This window comes from Thermobia domestica, chromosome 16 (assembly GCF_964235325.1).
Source record: "Thermobia domestica chromosome 16, izTheDome1.hap1.1, whole genome shotgun sequence".
NCBI classification, from domain to species: Eukaryota; Metazoa; Arthropoda; class Insecta; order Zygentoma; family Lepismatidae; genus Thermobia; species Thermobia domestica.
In genome coordinates this window covers 128,151,633-128,169,881 of record NC_137469.1, presented here as the reverse complement: position 1 = coordinate 128,169,881, position 18,249 = coordinate 128,151,633, and the positions used below count along the sequence as shown (strand labels likewise).

At 34.7% G+C, this 18,249-nt stretch overlaps 1 protein-coding gene across 4 annotated transcripts in view; it reads left to right on the top strand.

Moving 5' to 3' along the window:
• LOC145673404 (uncharacterized) overlaps window positions 1-18,249 on the top strand; it is a 491,254-nt gene that overhangs the window by 261,430 nt on the left and 211,575 nt on the right. For 3 of the 4 annotated variants that reach the window (XM_081743072.1, XM_081743074.1, XM_081743071.1), the window contains exons 10-13: window positions 5,182-5,381; window positions 9,538-9,676; window positions 13,704-13,784; window positions 16,078-16,188. In XM_081743072.1, coding sequence (XP_081599198.1) covers window positions 5,182-5,381; window positions 9,538-9,676; window positions 13,704-13,784; window positions 16,078-16,188 — 531 coding nt within the window. The remainder of the gene's footprint in view (window positions 1-5,181; window positions 5,382-9,537; window positions 9,677-13,703; window positions 13,785-16,077; window positions 16,189-18,249) is intronic. The other variant, XM_081743073.1, reaches the window with a different exon arrangement.

Sequence of the window (18,249 nt, the reverse complement as noted above, 5' to 3'; positions counted from 1 at the left end):
TCCTTGCCGCAAGGTAATTTGAGATGCTAACACAAAGAGTGTCTGTGTACCTTTCTATCAACTATCATTCTGCATGTTTAGTGTGTGATCGAACGTAAAATCGAAACGAGCTCATAGTTATTCTGCTTGAAAGTTTCATGGGCTACATCTGTAGCCCGCGCGACTATTGATGTCACGGGTGTTCTAAAGCGTATAAGTTTTTTCATTATAGTTTGAGTGTTGATCAGATGGTCAATGAGTTTGCAAAATGCCAATTCTGATGAGGAATGTTTTCTAGATCGCGAAAGTGAAGGTGAAGAATATTTTGGGACGGAAGAACTGCATTTTTCGGACACAGTAATAGTAAAAATTCAGATGTTACTGAGAATTCCGGGTGGCAGGAATCACTGATACCTGTTGATGATAGTGATAATAAATACAGTTCTGAAGTAAATTATTATGTAGCAAGTACGAATGTTACGAGTACTCGTAATATTTGTACTCGTGCTCATAATATTTTGCTTAGTTTTCCTGGACCTAAAGGTGAGGCCAGGTCTGCGTTGTCGTAACTTGAATGTCTAGAATTGCTTTTAGATGCAAACATTTTCATACTTATAGTTGATTGTAGCAATATTTACATTGACAGAGTTAGAAAGAGATTTGTACGTGACCGTGATGCAGAACTTACAGACGAGACTGAAATACGTGCCCTTCTTGTTATTTTGATGCTTTTGATGGGTGGTCAATGCTTGAAGGATAGTGCGCATTGACCACTCAATCACTTGTGTGCAGGACATGCTTCGAGGATCTTAAAAACAGAAAAATAAAAATATATGAGAGTAAATAGCATATGTATCATTATGCAAAATCGTAATCAAACTTTTGATAGCAGGAAATCATAAAAAGTATTTCCATGAAAAGGTATATGTTTTGTCGATAATACTTTATCTGTAACCTTTGTAAACTTTTGGTAAAATAATGCGTATTTTTAAAAAGAATTCCGCCATATATATTTACGATGAAGAAAAGTTCGAAATGTACAAGGTTGGTGCATTTATTGCTTAACACAAATAACTTTTACAGTCCTATTCGTGTATTACTTTTGAAAAATGAATGGCGTTGATCTCCTTTGTATATACATAGGTTTCAAAATAAATATATTTCTCAAATTGGGTAGAAGACCCTTAAAAGGGTTTATAAATACATTTCTCTACAAGAAAGATAAAAATATTAACAAACTTGCCAATATAATAAAATAAAAACAAATGGGCTACAGTGGTAGCCCGCGCGACTAACCATGTCACAAAAATCCGCGCGCCTATCGCAGGGTTAAGATATTCAGGCAGCAATTGAGGCGAGCAATGGCCAGACATATGAGGAACTGGAACTACAATTCAGTGTGAGTGGAAAAATCATTCAGCAGCACCTCCATGAATTTGGGAAGCACTACAAGTTCTGTCGATGAGTCCCACCTTATATGACTCCGGACTAGAAGGCAACGCGAGCAGAAACCTATGTTTCTTTGCTGTTTTGTCTGATCAACGAGCCATTTCTGGACAGGGTGTTGACATGTGATGAAACGTGGGTCCTCTACGAAGCTCCACCGTGCCTTTATCATTGGTTAGCATCCCATGAACCGGTTCCTAAACAGCTGAAACCAGCACTGCACCAGAAGAAGGTCCTTCTGTGTGTTTAGTGGACTGTTCGTGGCATCATGCATCGGGAACTGCCGCTAGCTGGTCAGAGCATCAATGCAACTGTCTGCTGTCATCAGGTGAGCCGTGTAAAAGAAAAACTCAAAAGTCTGAAGCCAGCACTTCTGAATCGCAAAGGGGTCCTCTTGTGACATGACAACGCTAAGGTAGGATGATCAGGGACACGCCTTGGATGGGAAACGCATCCGCCATACTCCCCGGACGCCAGTTCAAATCCCTAGTAGAGGTGCAAAATGTACTTGATACCTCCTTCTCTTCACGGTCCACCAAGTTCTATCGCGGTGGAATTCATGGCCTTCCAGTTGTTGGCAGAAGGTTGTCGATGCTGATGGGTACTTTTTTGATCTTTCAGGTACCTCTTAGGTGATATATTGATATTCTAAGGTGATGGGTCAAAAGCGACAGAACTTTCTTGGTTACCTTTATAGATAATTAATTAAGGAACAGATTGTAATTGTAGAGTAAAGAAAATTCACAGCGCAGCTTTTCAGATGTAGGAGACAACAAAGAATGAAGATTACCGAGTACAGTGGCGTGCTGTGAGGGGGCTAGCGGGGCAATGGCCCAGGCGCCGAAGTAAAGAAACGCAAAATTCTGGGGAAAAAAGAGAAAATATATATAAAATGGAAGGAAAAAGTAATAAAATGTGATCAAAATCAAGTAAAAGCGGGGTTTATTTTTGAAACTTTTCTTACGCTTTGCGCCAACCATGGTGGCGCTTCGCGGCTAGTCTCTCATTCATATGTACGGGGGCGCTGTCATATACTCTCACGTCGGGCGCTGATTTTCCACGGCACGGTACTGACTGAGTACAGCAATGGCTACACCGACAGTACCTCCACTATCCGTTGGGTTATCATTTATAATTCTGTAACAAGATAAAACGGGAGATTGAAAATTAGTTTCCTGCAAGCAGACCACAGCTAATTAGTGGTCAGACTCCAATTGATTCAATATCTCAAGATGACTGCTGAAGGCGTTATGATGAATTTGGAATTTGGAAAGATTAAGGTTCAGGAAGGAGGTTGCATCGAGAGTCAATTACCATCCTCTCACTATGCATCAGTTCGTCATCCATCATACATTATTTCAGTGAAATTGAGGGTCGTTGAACTGATGGAGATTTTGATTTTCTCTGAAATAGGACAGAGTTGTTAAGGTAACAAAGTTTGTAGTGGCTTAATTTGATTCCAGCAAGATATGGTGACTGATAATGGGTTTGCGTTGGCTGAAGGTCTCCTTTACGAACAAGTCCTTAGATAATGCAAAAATTGAGGTTTCGTACTTAGGACACTTTAGTGGAGAGGCTTCAGTACAAATATGGTGAAACGTAAGATGTCTGAGTTGCCGTAAATTTCCTAAAACTAGCGGCAACTGAAGTTGAAGTGATGGGAAGCGAGGTTTGAATGCTTTCTTAAATGTGACGTTTATTATCGGCTGCGGAAATCTTTTCGATAACCATGAGCTCTCTGTTGTTACGCTTTTCTTATTGAAAGTCGGACGGTCCATAGACCAGGCAATTTATCATCCTTAGAGCTGACACAGGAAGCTTATTTACTGTACATTACTCCACATCATGACTTCCTTAAGAACTCCCTCGTGTCCATATGGTTAGCCTATATGCTTTCGGAGTGGAAGACTCGGTTCTTGCTGTTGGTTGGCATACATGTAGTTCAGATCCTACGTTAAGCTGAAGTTCTAGATCTATAGCCTCCATGCTGAACGAGTCGCTAAACTCCAAATCAACCGATTACAATCTCGTTGGTTACAGTTTACGTAAATGGAAGACATCGCTTTTCTCCAGTTGCTATTGTTCCCAAAATTGTGCTATTTAAAATAAGAAAGAGGATTAGGAGTAGTGTCGCTTTTCTCGGAGGTAATATCCAACCTTCACAAATATCGAGAGTTTAGTCAAATTCACAGTAAGAATCACTGAGTTGAAAATAGTTCACCTGACTTCTTACCTTTAATTCGAACTTCTTCTTTGAGATAATCAACTGGTCCAGATTTAATCTCATTATCAGCGGCGTTCAGAAGATCTTAAAACGAAACTACCCTTTACTGACGGTAAGTTTCTCCTGAGATCAAGTGGTCCAATGCTGTCCAGTTTACGTAGCTTCATACTTTATTCCTCATTTACCATTCCTCATTTATTCCTCATTTAGTACCATTTTTTAAGTTTCCCGATGTATTTAATCATTCCAATTATGTAGATATAATTATCTTGTTAATAAATGTGGATAAGTCGATAATACCATTGAATGGTTAGATTCAAAACTCACACTACCATCATCTTTGTTATTAACTACAAAATATCGTTATACAAGATTAGTACAAAATATCCTTATACAAGATACTCATCTTTTCCAAATTTTCTGCAACGGGCTGAGTTTTCTAATTTACATCGGATTTGGGTTTTTACTGAGAATGATCTCATGACCCGAAATTAAAGATTTTCACATATACAATTTGTGTAAAACTAGTGAAATAAAATAATGTGCATTTGCTGCAGCACCGCACAGGGGCGTTCACAAAGATAGCTAAAGTTATTATCCTAGAGATTCCGTAACAAGCTTTTCCTGTAGAATGGGCGTGTTACAAGTGTCTTCATGGAGAGCGAGGGCTATATCAAACAACTATTTAATCGATAAGAATACGTGACCTCGTATATTGAGAAAACAGCGGCGAAAACCAAACCTGAATTTCCAAAACCACAAGGCTCACCACCCAAAACAAATAACAAATAGAATTATACCCATTATGTTTTCCATGTTTGCTATTGTTTTGTTTATAATGTTTTATATACGCAGAAATAAATAAAAACTATACTCACATAAATGCGGATCAGAATTGTGCACGATCTACTGAGCCAGTGGGAGACCCAGACTCATACCAACTACATACGAGTCCTGCAGCAGTATCCGCAAATAAGACGGCAGACATAAAACATACATTTGAAAGGTGTTTGACTAAATTATAAATGAAGTCATTCATTCAGTCCATCTCTTCTTCGCATTGAGAGTGTGCTTCATGAAGAGGAAGAAATAAAGTTGTAAAACACTGTTCCTAAAAGGATATTTGCTCTTCATCATTAAATGATTACATTCTTCTGATTATGATAGACTTTCAGAATTTGGAGACTGAGTTGCAATCTGAAAGTTAATTAACCGAATTAAGCAACTTATTAGCTAAGCTCACGATCCAGAACACTGAGCTAACATCAAATCCTGGATAAATACTGACTTATATAATAGCACTGACTTAAAGAGAGTTAATTATTTGGTCTCTTTAGCGAATCAGAATGTTAGGAAGGTGTGGACAAACATGGATTAGAAATAAACACGAGGTCAAGCTTGTTGAATGAATTATCACAATGATTGCAATAATATAGTATTACATAAATTTTCATGTTAATTTTTAAGATGAAATCGATTCCATTGTTATTACTGTTATAAATTAATGGTGTACTTAATTTCTTCTTTTTTAGATGCAGAGCAATATTTTGCTAATTTAGTTGACAATGAAGCTACTCTAAGAAGTGTACCCATATTTGTTACCAACGGGAAACTCTGTGTTTCAATTGTTTATTACATTACACCCAATACTTCGAGTTCGTTAATAGTATATCTCGAGCTAACAAATCAAACCCAAATTCAGCTTTTCGAAGGATTTGCTTCAGATTCTAAAGTAAGTATATTATACTAAATTACATAAATAATTACTAATGTTAATGTTGTGTAATACAGTAAATAAATTGCGATGAGTGCGTAAGTAATTGCTAATATTCGTATTGGAAAATAGGTAAATTGTAATGAATTATACAAGCTATTGTTAATGTTTATATTGCAAAGTCAGTAGATTGTACTGAATTGTATAAGTAATGGCTAATATTGATGATGATGAACTAATGTTTATCCGATCAATTAAACAATTGTTCTGAAAGTAAAATCTCATCTCATCGCTGCGCCTTCAAAAACCGCTATGTATAATTCTTAATTTTATACGAGAGATAACAAAACGAATGCATTGTTTGTTAAAAGGCAGGAAGAAAATAAGATATGTGCAAATCTGTAAAAATCGCATTTTGAACAAAAACTGCACATAGAGATTTTTGAAAGCGCAGCAACATTTTCTAAGAACCGTTGAAGAGTTATTTTTATTGCATTCATTGTAATCGCTATACCCTTCTAGAAAGGGCGCTTTATCAACAGGAACAGCAAATATTTGCAAACTTGATTTAAGGTAAGATTTCTACTTAGGTGATTCACCATTTCCATTTTCTGCTGCTACTTGTAATAACTGTCAGAACAGTACAATCTTCAGACTGTTTAGAGGTAAGATAATGTTCAGAAGGTATTTTACATTATAGAAAGCTTGTAAAGTAATAATCTCTTGTAATAGAAATTAAAGGAAGTCGGAGTAATTAACACTTGTATAGCAAGTACTAATCAGATCGATACTGATATGAACAGTTTCGATTTCGATTCCTGCAACAAATCATGCTAACTTATTTCAGATATCTTTAAACTAAAAATTTAGGAAAATACATTGTGTTTGGAAAGAGTTAGGGGGTATGGAGCCAAAGTTAGTCTAGTCTATATGGAGAAATTTCTTCGAACTGAGAAGTTTCTAGGTACTTTAACGCCTTTGACTTCTTCAGTAAGAAATCGTTCTCAACGCATTCTATCTACTACAATCTGTTTTAACCTCAACTATATATACAATGTTCATTCTTAACATATTTTTTTCTGAAATAGGCCTTAAAATATTCATATTTCTTTTACTTTTGATTTCTTCTGTATTGTTCTTACCTTCACACATTTTACCAAACTTTTCGATGGTTTTCTCTCCCACCCATATTGGATAAATTTCTTTATCCTTTGTTCCTATTCACATGTTATAGCTTTTCATCCTCTCTTACTCTGCTCATATTTACAATTTATAAAATACATTTCTGTAAATCACTAAATGAGTGGTTATATATTCACAAAATATGCTGCTATTCTTAGTGCACTTCTACACTTGATTTAGTTTCTCATTACGATGGCTGAATGGAAAACCTGTAATATTCCATGAAACTTATTTATGAGAAGACCAACTATCCTGTTTCGTACTCTAAACATTACACAACGAAGTTTTTCTTAAGAAAATGCAGGAATATCGAAACATAACAAAGGTTGAGCCTTCTCAACTGCAAATGATTTTAAGATATGATAATATCAATAGTATAAAATAGTTACTTTGTAGTAGACCGCCAAAAAACAGTGACAAAAGACGGGTTTGTAACAATTGTCCATGTTATCGTTCTGGGTGATTTCAATGTGACTATAAAAAACATATCTGAGCATGTGAAAAGAAAAATCAACAGAGGGTGTTCGTTCTATTATCCACGACATCTTGTAAAGCAGGAAGTTATCTGGACGATGAGTTTCACGATATATCACTGTCGATCAAAAGCAATACCGAGCTAAGCTTTTAGAGGCTCACTTGACTCGTATTCATGGTGACACAAACTACTTTGTGAGTCGCCTCGTCACCTAGAATGAGAAACGAGTTCACCAGTTTCACTCGGAAACGAAGAGACAATCAAAGCATGGAAAATATGACACACATCACAACCATACAAAAAAGTTCGTGTATAGTCCTCAACAGGAAAGGTGATGAAATTTATTTTGTGGGTTACATAGATGGTTCTGTTGTGTGACTTTATTAAGAAAGCCGATACAGTTAATAGTGATTTAATTTTACTTTCCTGAGGCAGTCGCGGATCGCAAGAGGTCTATCAAAATGAAAAATAGCGTTATCTTTCACCAAGACAATGTACCGTGTCATACATCCCTTATTATCTGTCTGCAAATCCGCGAGTGTAGATTCGAATTGTTACAGGATCCAACCTATTCAGCGGACTTGGTGACCTGTTTCCCGCATAGAAAAAATATTTCAAGGGACTTTTTCGTAATTGTGATGCAATCATGGGAGCTGTGCGCAGCTGGTGTAAAGACCAAGATAAATATTTTCTTGTCAGTGGCTACCAACAGTGGATCACCCTTGGGACAAGTGCTTAACACTTCAGACTTACTATGTAAAAAAATCCTAAGATGGTACGCACTTGAGATATTGCATATCTTGGTAGGCTGAAGACTTATTAATCGCACCTCGTGGTTATGGATATCGTAATAATATTTCGTAACATCTTAACAAAATACGGCCCTGAACCATCGTCATAGTATAATATAGTTTGCATTCGTTGCGAAGTTGAGGCATATAATTGAAGAACTATTGACAGAAGAATAGTGGACAATCCTTCATGAAGTGCAATTGCATCAGCGATAATCAAGGAGGAAATATGCACCATACTTGCTGCTCCAAAGCTTGACTACATGCTCAATGTTGTTTAAGTCTGAGGATTTAGTTTTCATCGTTCGCCAAATTTCATCGTGATGTTGCTATGTTAATTAGGCCACCTAAACTGGTATGGCAACGTCTATTAGCACATTGTCTTCTTGGAAGATACTATCTTTGTTGGGGGAAAAACGTACGTATCATAAGATATACGAGGGTGTTTCCAAATATTTCCAGTGTGGCACTGAAATATCGTGCAGATAGTAAGCTATTCGTGGCGTATAGTATCATTTATGGAATGAATACTGTAACAATTTCAACAGTCTAGCAGTGTCATAACGTAAAGGTAGTCATTTGAACAAGTCGGCGTGCGCTGAGCTCGCATATTGCATGATAATGCTCCAGTTCACATGGCTGTTGAAACCAAGACTGCAGTGTTAAATCTAGGCTGTAGGGTGGATCTTCTAGAAGCCACAGTCTTCCAGTTCGATACTACCTCGAACTTGAATTTGTATCATGTTACATATATTAAAACGAGTATGCTAAGGTGATATGTGGGTCAAAATTTAAGACAAAAATTGAGTATCTGAGGATTCCATCAAGATGAAAAAAAGTGAATCTATATACTTCTCTTTAAAATGGACATGTGTTCTAGAGTTTTTGAAAACTTTACTTTTAGGAGAGGAAAGAAAAGTTTTCTATATTTTTTAGTCATGTTGGAAATTACATTGTCTGTTGTTTGTGGCTAAACGACTTAATAGTTTGAAATGAATTTTGGAACGCATTTAGTACCTACCTCAATCTGGGTTTCTATAATTTCAGTTTTATTGAAAACCGTACAGGAATCGCGGTTAGAAATGTATTCTAAGAATAGAGACTATCGCATGGATTTGTATCATTTCATTTGCATTGAAATGCGTATCCTAATGATTGAAGAGGGTTTTCTGCCACAACCCTATTTTTCTCGTGGGAACAGCGAGCTTTCCATCTAGTTCTTTATATAGAAAAGTATATATATATATGTTGCAAACGTACACACTATTCTTAAAACATCAAAGTATTTTAAATCCTTATTCGTACTAAGTTAATGTAGTGTTTGAAGATTTTTTTCTCATTATTGAATAGACTATCAAGTATCACTCTGACCATTTCTAAATTAAGAAAGACAAATGAAAATTAAATGAAATATTGAAGTTTAACGTTTCATGATTATGCCCTTTCAATTAAGAGATAAGATGATTAAATCAAGCGAATGATGATGGAAGAAATGGTGGAATGACAACGTGGGAGGAAACGGGAGAACCCCAAGAAAACCCACGGACACGACGTTGTCCACCACAAACTTACTTGGCCGAAATCGAACCACCAACTCCACGCACCAGAGGTAAGCGCTCTACCACTGAGCCACCGTGGCCCACTAAAAGAAGAATCATAACCATACGAGTATTTAGAATGAATTTATTGATGTACTGGTAATTTTATCTACCATATCTATTTATAGGATCACGAGTGGCAATACGAGAGAATAGTTGCTGATGTTCCATCACTTTCAGAAGAGTCATATGTAGTACTGATTAAAGGCACCAAAGAAGATAACTCACAAGTCATTCTGAAAAACATTCAAGGATGTAACGGAAACAGTAAGTCTAAACAATTCCCTCAATACAACGAAACATAGAAGTATACATATACTCGGAGAATATTTTGCTAGTATCCTGACACATTTTCAAGTCAAAGGTTTAAAATTTTTCTAACTGAATAATAATCGTAAACGGAATATACACTTTTAATTCCCAACTAGCTTCTGTCAGCAATAAAAAGTTACTTTTTTTTCGACCCGTTTCTAAGTAACATATATATGCTTTGCATGAGTATATATTTTGGTCCAAAAGACCCAGTATATTTCAGGCAAACATTTTCTTGTAGGCCTTATATCTTGAGAACTACATAGAGTGTAACCAAACCCTAACTATAAGCTTACTCAGTATGATGTGCTTATTCCGTAAGGAAAAATAAAGAAATACGGAAACTCGATTAAGGGACTGTTCAAAAAATTTTGTAGATTCTGATCCAAAAGTGCATTAGAAGATTCAATATATTTCAATCAAACATTTTCTTGTACGCCTTATATCTGGAGAACTACATATTGTATAGCCAAACCCAAACTATAAGTTAACTCAGTATTATGTGCTTTTTTCGTAAAAGATAAGGAAAATCTAATTAGGGGTCGTTCAAATTTTTTCTGGCCCTTGCTCCAAAAACTAATTATTGGCAGTCTTTTGACTCATTTTTTGTAAAATTTTCCAGACACTAAATAACTTCGAATATTTCAACGCGAACAATGTGAGATGCGTTGAACTTTTCATCAACAGGAAAGACGTGGATGAAGTTTTTTTTTTTTTTTTTTTTTTTTTTTTTATAGGGGAAGGCGTTGTACCTGTGAACACTTTTAGAGTCTTCGAAATTTTGGTGCTAATATTGAGCACTTTTTCCTCAATGTTTGTCGTATATTTGAAGTGCCATCTCTTTGCTATCAGATAGGATGATTTTTAAACGTGTTACATAATTACATTAGCTTTTATAGAATATAACAAGAGCATATCCGTTTTGTTCACAGGTACATTATGGTCGTGTACCATTGAACAGACCCTCTTGTACCTTTGAACAAAGTGATAATTACAACGTTTCTGAGGCAATAATATAAAAAGAATTCGTAATTATTAACAGTTATAAATTGCAATAAATGGTTTAGCTATAAAAATTCCCCAGAATTGGAATTTTATTAATTAAATTGAAAATTGAAGAAAAGTTCTAACAAAAACTTGTGAACAATAAAGTTGAGCATATACAACTCTCAGCATTATGTTATACAATAAGCGAATATACAGAAACTACTTAAAATTATAATTAATAACTTTATATCCTAACCTAACCTATATAAAATATATCAATTGTTTTAACTACTTACATTGTGTAGCTTTAAACAGTATTATTTATCGTTCGAAGGTACACAATGCATTAATGTTCATAGGTACAAGAGGGTCACCATTACGAAAAAAAGTTATCCGCTAGCTTAAATATTGAACAGATGTTAAAACTAAAAATATTATTGTATTCACCAATGATTCTACCCCAAGCTTGGACAAATAAATATCACAAGTTGCGAAAATCGAAGAGCACAAATCTCAAAAGGTAACTACAAAAAAACTTCGTTTCGGGGGTGAAAAAATTAAAAGGAACATTACTCGGCACAACACTCAGTAAACCACAGCCAAACCTGTGTTGTTTTTCATTTAATCTTTCAAACGAATTTTAATTACTGTACCTAGATAGCTCTGAATTCGAGAAAAGCACAGGTGTTCAAGGGTACATTGTTTCAAAGGTACAACGCCTTCCCTACTATCTATAATCACGACGTTATTTCTCCTGAAGTAACAGCTATTCCGAAGATATTATAATTCCGCTTCCTTTCTTTCTGCGAAGTGACATGGGAATAGAAAAGGAAGATGTGAAAGTACTACAAGAACAATGATTTAATTTCTTGTTGGAGCATAATCTTAATAATCATAATAGGAGAATTTTACTTGTGTTAATCAAATATTTAATTTCAAAATTGTATAAGAACAAAATGTATCTTCGGTTTGTTTTACTACATTCTTTATAAAACAATGAATAAATCCCATCTCAGGTAAGATCAGTATTCTGTTCATGAGGAAAATCGGATAAATGCATTTACTAATAGTTATGGATTTGAGTTTATTTTACACAAGAATTGACCTCTGGTAAGATTTCTTTGTTGTATAAAAATTAAGGGTGAAATATCAAAGGAAATGTACGTTTATTGGTTTACAAGTATAAATAACTCGTAAGTACGAAGCTAGTTAATATTAAGTGTTCTTAATGTGTTCATACGTCATTAACCACAAGTTCGTCATCACAGAATAGCCTTTTAGAAAAAATCCTGGAAGAACTAGAACTTTATAACGATACTTCATTGGCAATGTCAATTAAAATGCAGTTTTATCAGACACCACTAACCCCTCATACGGAAGCTTCTTATGGTTTCTTATGAAACAAGGCTAAGTTGTTAGTTTAAAAGACATCCTACATTTGAAGGTTACGAATATTTTGCACTCCAATATATCGGGAGATAACGAATTCCAAACTTTGATGGGTGCCGCATTTAAACCAACTGTTGTTGTTTTTATTAAAACTCAAATATATTTGTACTTTGAAGGCAATTAGAAAAATCTTAAATGATACTCTTTGATGTTTCCTTAAAGAAAAAAAATCCTGACTGACGAGTGATCGAACTGCAAAAGCTAGAAACTTTAATTTTGTACCATAAAAAGAATGATGATGTATGATACGCAGGAAAAGAAATGGAAGCTGAAATTATTTTAATATGATACCCGTATTTCTGAATACCTTAAGTTTAGAGATGTGAACTTTGGTATTTAGACTTTTCGTTTAAAATAGTTAAACAGATGGTTCAGCGCCTGCTTAGTATTTCAATTAAAAGGAAATAGAGCTGGAAAAAAGAAGAGATAGGATTGCGGTTGTTACATTAAGATATCCATATCTCGGAATCTTTTAAGTTTACAGACCCAAAACTTAGTATTTAGACTTTCTGTTTAAAATATACGAACACGTGTTTCAGCATTTCTCATATTTGCTCTAGGAGTGAAGAAAAGGTTTATGAAATCATTCACTAAGGTACCCATAAAAGATGTTTGAATTTCGTGTGAAACTTCAAGTTGAGACGAATTCTAGATGAAACACAGGAGGAAAATAAAATATTGTATTTCTTGTAAAATATATATTTATTTCTTGCTTCTTTAGTTTAAAATCACAACTAAACAGTGCTTACATTCATTTTTCTTAATTTGTTTTAAAGTTAAATAGAAACACATTCTAGTATGAATTTGGGATTTTACACAACAAAAATTGAAAGATGTTGAAACAACTACATTAGCCTACCACTATTAGTAGATATTTGAACATCAACGCTGTCACCTTCCTAGGTGTCATAAATATCCTGTAACTATTAATCAGAGTTTGTGTTAGTTTGTATTGTTTTGCTATCAGAAAAGCTTTGCTGGATATATTTGACATTTATATATACCAAGTAACGAACAACTTATTTTATTTTCTGTAATCATTCACAAAAATAGTTTGGTGTCCTATGAATTTTCTGACCTTTACACAAATAAAAGTTCTGCCATCTGTTGTTCTTGTGTGGACTTTGACAAATTCCCACTGTCAATTAGTAGATATTTCTGATATCCTAGGAAGACGATGGCTTTAGTGAAAACTAATACGCTAACAGTGTTAGACAAATTGGCTTGCTTTTTACACCATCATTTTTTGCTGTGTAGGGTAAGGAGTATATAATTAAATAAATTCTCTATACGACTAGCAATGGAAAACATGTAAATAGAGAGTGTTTTTAAATACCAATGAATAGAAAGTGCACTTGGTTTCTGTGTAGGTGATTCAACCGTTGTAACAATTCTTGTTGCCTTTGGTGGTTAATGTATATAATAATACGTACAATCGAGTAGTTATGTTTTTTAACATAGATATTTAAAAGACTGCTGAGTATTAGTTAAAAGCAAGAAGATGTGGTTATAATTAGAAACTCAGTGCTAATTATATTTCTTTCAGAAATTGACGAGGATATTGCAGTTTTACCTAAAGAGAGGTTTCCCTTATTATCAGTATGCGATGTTCGTTCCCACAGAGCAGGTAGTTGTTTTTATTATATTATATTTATTTACTATTCAATTTCCATCGACTATCACTATGGGCGCCCTAAAGGGGGACAGGTTGGGGCTCGGCCCCCCTGGGACACGAAAATATATACATAATATAGCAAACCACGTATATTAAATACGAGAACTACCAGGCGTTATATAGGAATCATGGAGATGGGCCTTCCCCTAGAAAATTTTCTTCGGGCGCCACTGACTATCATAAGGGACAAAGTTAAGGTTTTACTTATATTTTTTAAGTAAATAGTTCCGGTTCTACACTGGTTTGACAACCACATTTTTCGATACATTTTTACTTGCTTATTATTATTTATATGAAAGAATGAAGTTCTATAATACATAAAAACAACCAAACTTTTTTTTACTAAAGTAAATGTTTTATGTTCCATGGATGATTTATCTGTTCTAACCACCGCCTGCTGGAGTCACTCTTCTCGCTCGCTTTCTATACTGCCTGTCGAAACAACGATTTATAGCGTACGACAAAAACAAAAAATGACCGCTAGGTGGCAGGGCCAGCCGAGGCTTGTTCTCGTCTACTTCAATGTAGCTATACAGTAATTCAGCATATTTTCCCCCAATTTTTGTATTAACTAGTAAGCTTTTTCAATAATTTACTTATATACGGCCAAGTTGTATATATTTTTTAAATAAGAATTTTACTTTTAATTAACAAAAGAAGAAATTCTACATATCTATTATCACGAAGTAATAGAAAGGTTAACACAAGAAAGAGCGCAATAGACATGTAGTCGTCGTTAGCTGTATCAGTCAGTAATTGTATGTAATTTGTGATTTGCATACATACTTCACATATAGAAATAAATATTTAAATGAGAATATATAAAGTATCATCCTTATTTTCTCAAAGAAATAAATCCAAAATAGACGAAACACACTCCAACCAATTAAATTACGATCTACTCAGTTGATAAGGCCCAACATAAGCAAATCACATTGCTTGTGTTGACTGAGCACCACCATCATTATGCTATTATTATTATTATTATTATTATTATTATTATTATTATTATTATTATTATTATTATTATTATTATTATTGACAAAAAGAGCAACGACACTCGAAAACACAAGAATGCCGTTGAATTTACACACTATAAAATGAAGTCAGGATATACTATCCATCTTCCCAAGCCAAGATGCATTCTCACACATCTTTTTCTAGGCCAAACCCCCAAAATTTGTACCTGATATGTATATATCCTCCGCAAGATTGGATTTAACACTAGAACAACTAGACTCGAGCCTAAGGGCACAACGATACGATCGCCCGTTGAACCAAAATTTAATAAGTGAAACGAAAAAAATGCAAAAGATGAAAAAGGGTGATTAAAGACAGTAAACACCCTCCATGACGTTCAGTATGATTATGTTAATAGATACGTTCACTCGGTACAAAACAAGGAGGAAGGCAGTTAATTTATTTAAGGGAAAACACTTATAGACCCTACGCATCTGATTTTGGACAATGACAACAATTTCCATATCATACTGTTTCACAATCATACGGTGACTTTTTAGTATTTGAATATTAACATTTTACGGCCGAAAATTCGAAACAATTTCTTTTATTCTTACACAAACTAATCATTCTCTGTAACTTTATTTTAAAAGTAAATTTGTATAAGTTTGACTTTCTTTACAGCAGATTGGAAACGAAAATTCGTTAAAATTTCAACAAAAATAATATATATAGGGGCAGGGTGGCTCAGTGGTACAGCGCTTACCTCTGATGTGTGGAGTCCCTGATTCAATCCTCGGCCAAGTAAGTTTGTGATGAACAACATGGTGTCTGTGAGTTTTCTCAGGGTACTTCGTTTCCTTCTACATTTCATTCCACCAATTCTTCCATCAACATTCACTTGCCTTAATCATCCGTTTTCCTTAGAATAACGGATATAACCATGGGATGTTACTCTGAAAAATATATATAAATATTATGTTGTGTTAAAATTTTGTACATCGGCATGAGAGGCGGCAATTTTTTTTTTTTTTTTTTTTTTGCCTATGGGTGGAAAAAACATTAAATCTGTCACCGACCCTGCAGCTATTTTCTGGGAAACGACGCGCTCCACTCACTCCAAATTTCAATGTTATTATCAATAATAATAATAATAATAATAATAATAATAATAATAATAATAATAATAATAGCACACGCCTTCTTTTCCCCACGTAATTGGTGACAATGATGACAAACATATCGGAATATAGATATATTTTATATATTATTTATTACGTTTCAGCACCTGTATCCAGTCAAAATGAGATAGAGTGTCTGAATGGTGGTGTTTATAACGCTGAAAGAGGGGGCTGTATATGTCCAGCTGGTTTCAGTGGTAAAAGTTGCGAGAAAGGTAACGTACTTCATTGTTGAACTATAAAAAAACTTTCTCTTATAGTTTTTAATAATTGTTCATATTTTGAGTCCTAGTTCTCATTATTTGTTATAAAACTTATTAAACATTTTAAACCTTTAGGACTTATTACGTTAAAACGCCTCAATTTATACTTCTCCTCTATCATGGACACATTTCTATGTTGAACAGTTTTTCCAGGAAGAAAAAATTCTCTTTTCTGTATAAATTCAAAACCCTTTTATCTTCTACCTTGTATGTTAAACAGCTACGTAGAACAACAGGTGGACACTTCTAAATAATTTTTGTGCTTTATATTTTATTGTTGGAGAGATGATAAAATGACTTCCTGTGATAGTTGGCAGAACAAGGAAAGCGTTATCAACCAGGCGGAAAAAAAAAACTGCTTCTGGTGTCTTTGTGAAGCATTTAAGAACATAGAAGAGAAGCACAGGAGGAAAGTGGTCAAATATTGAAATTTCTTTCGAGAGATAAAAACGTTAAAATTTTCTCTTAATTCACACTCATTTTATGCTGGTTCAATATGAGTACACGCAAATTAAATGAAATTTATATTAAGCAGAAGAAGGAATTTTTCTTCGCCTATCGGAAGCTGCAGAAAGTTGATGGAAGAACTTTCTTTTTCTAAATCAACAATATTCCACGTACATCCCAATGAAGTTAGTATTGTCCAGGCATAGGAACAGAATTGTAATGGGGAAAGAAAAAAACTACGCAGAATGCCACATGATGAAGTGAAAGACAAATCAGGGAATGTTTCCATCTGTTCCGTTTGTAACATATTTCAGTGACCAGGCCGACGCTGCAAGAAAAGACAAAAGAAGTTACTATTCCATTAAATATTACTGTCCAGTAACGTGCTTTCTGGACAATCAGCTAATGCAGATTTTGAAGCTGCAGAAGATTACAAGCGTAAGTTGCCCAGCATCATAACAGGTTATGATTATGAGAACATTTTCAATGACACCTACGAGAGTGGTTACTTCTACCGCCACATGCCGACGCGTTTTCTGGTCGAGAAAGGTGATCCGCGCAGAGGAGGTAAGAAATCCATGGAAAGAATTATCGTGTTATTATGTCGAAGTGCTAGTTGCGAAAATTTGAAGTCTATTGTTATAGGAAGAGCTGCTCGCCTCGGCATATTCAAATTGAACAGTGGCCTATTTGGTGATCTCGTATTTTGGTGCTTCAATTCGAAGCTTGTATGGCGTCACAGATATTTACAGAGTGGTTGTCTGAGGTAAATCTCAATATGAAGCGCACATAACGTAAGAGTTTACTGTTTATTGATAATACACAAAATCATATTGACTTGAAGTTGTCAAATTTGACTGCAATTTTCCCTCCCCAAATTTGACTAGAAAAATGTAACCTCTGCAGAATGAAATCATCTAGACAGTTATATTTCAATATAGAAAAAATCTAGTACAAGCTCACATTAGGGCAACAGAAAAGTAGGTGGGTCTATAAGCGATTTCACTTGTAATGTTTCTCCCCTAGACGTGATCCGTTGGATACATGGAGCATGGAATGATGTTACAGCAATGCTAGTTTTTCCGGGAACCATTTGGAAGAAGATGAGGAAGATAGTTACTAACACTTATAAGAATTATTTGCTTCTCCCAAACAATATTGCAATAGAATTTCCTTCAAAATATCATTAATTTCGATGATAAATTATTGTTGATTCATTACGTACGGGAAATTTATAGTACTAACGATGTGCTGAAAAAAAAATGGTAGCCGTACCAATATTGTAAAAACTTCTTCCGATTCCGAAACTGAAGAGGAATTGGAAATGAGCCCTGATCATACGATTTCTCATGAGAATGCCTTGGAATTTGTTCAGAGGCTTGAACAGTTCCTCTTTGCTAACAACGACTTCAAGCAAGTTAAAATATCGCACGGTATTTGTAAAAACATTGTAGATATGTGGATGTAGTATAGGTTGAAGAAAACTGTTATAACCACACAATGGCTCTAGTTCATATATATGTTTTCATGTATTTTTAACTATTACATATATTAGCGATAACTTCA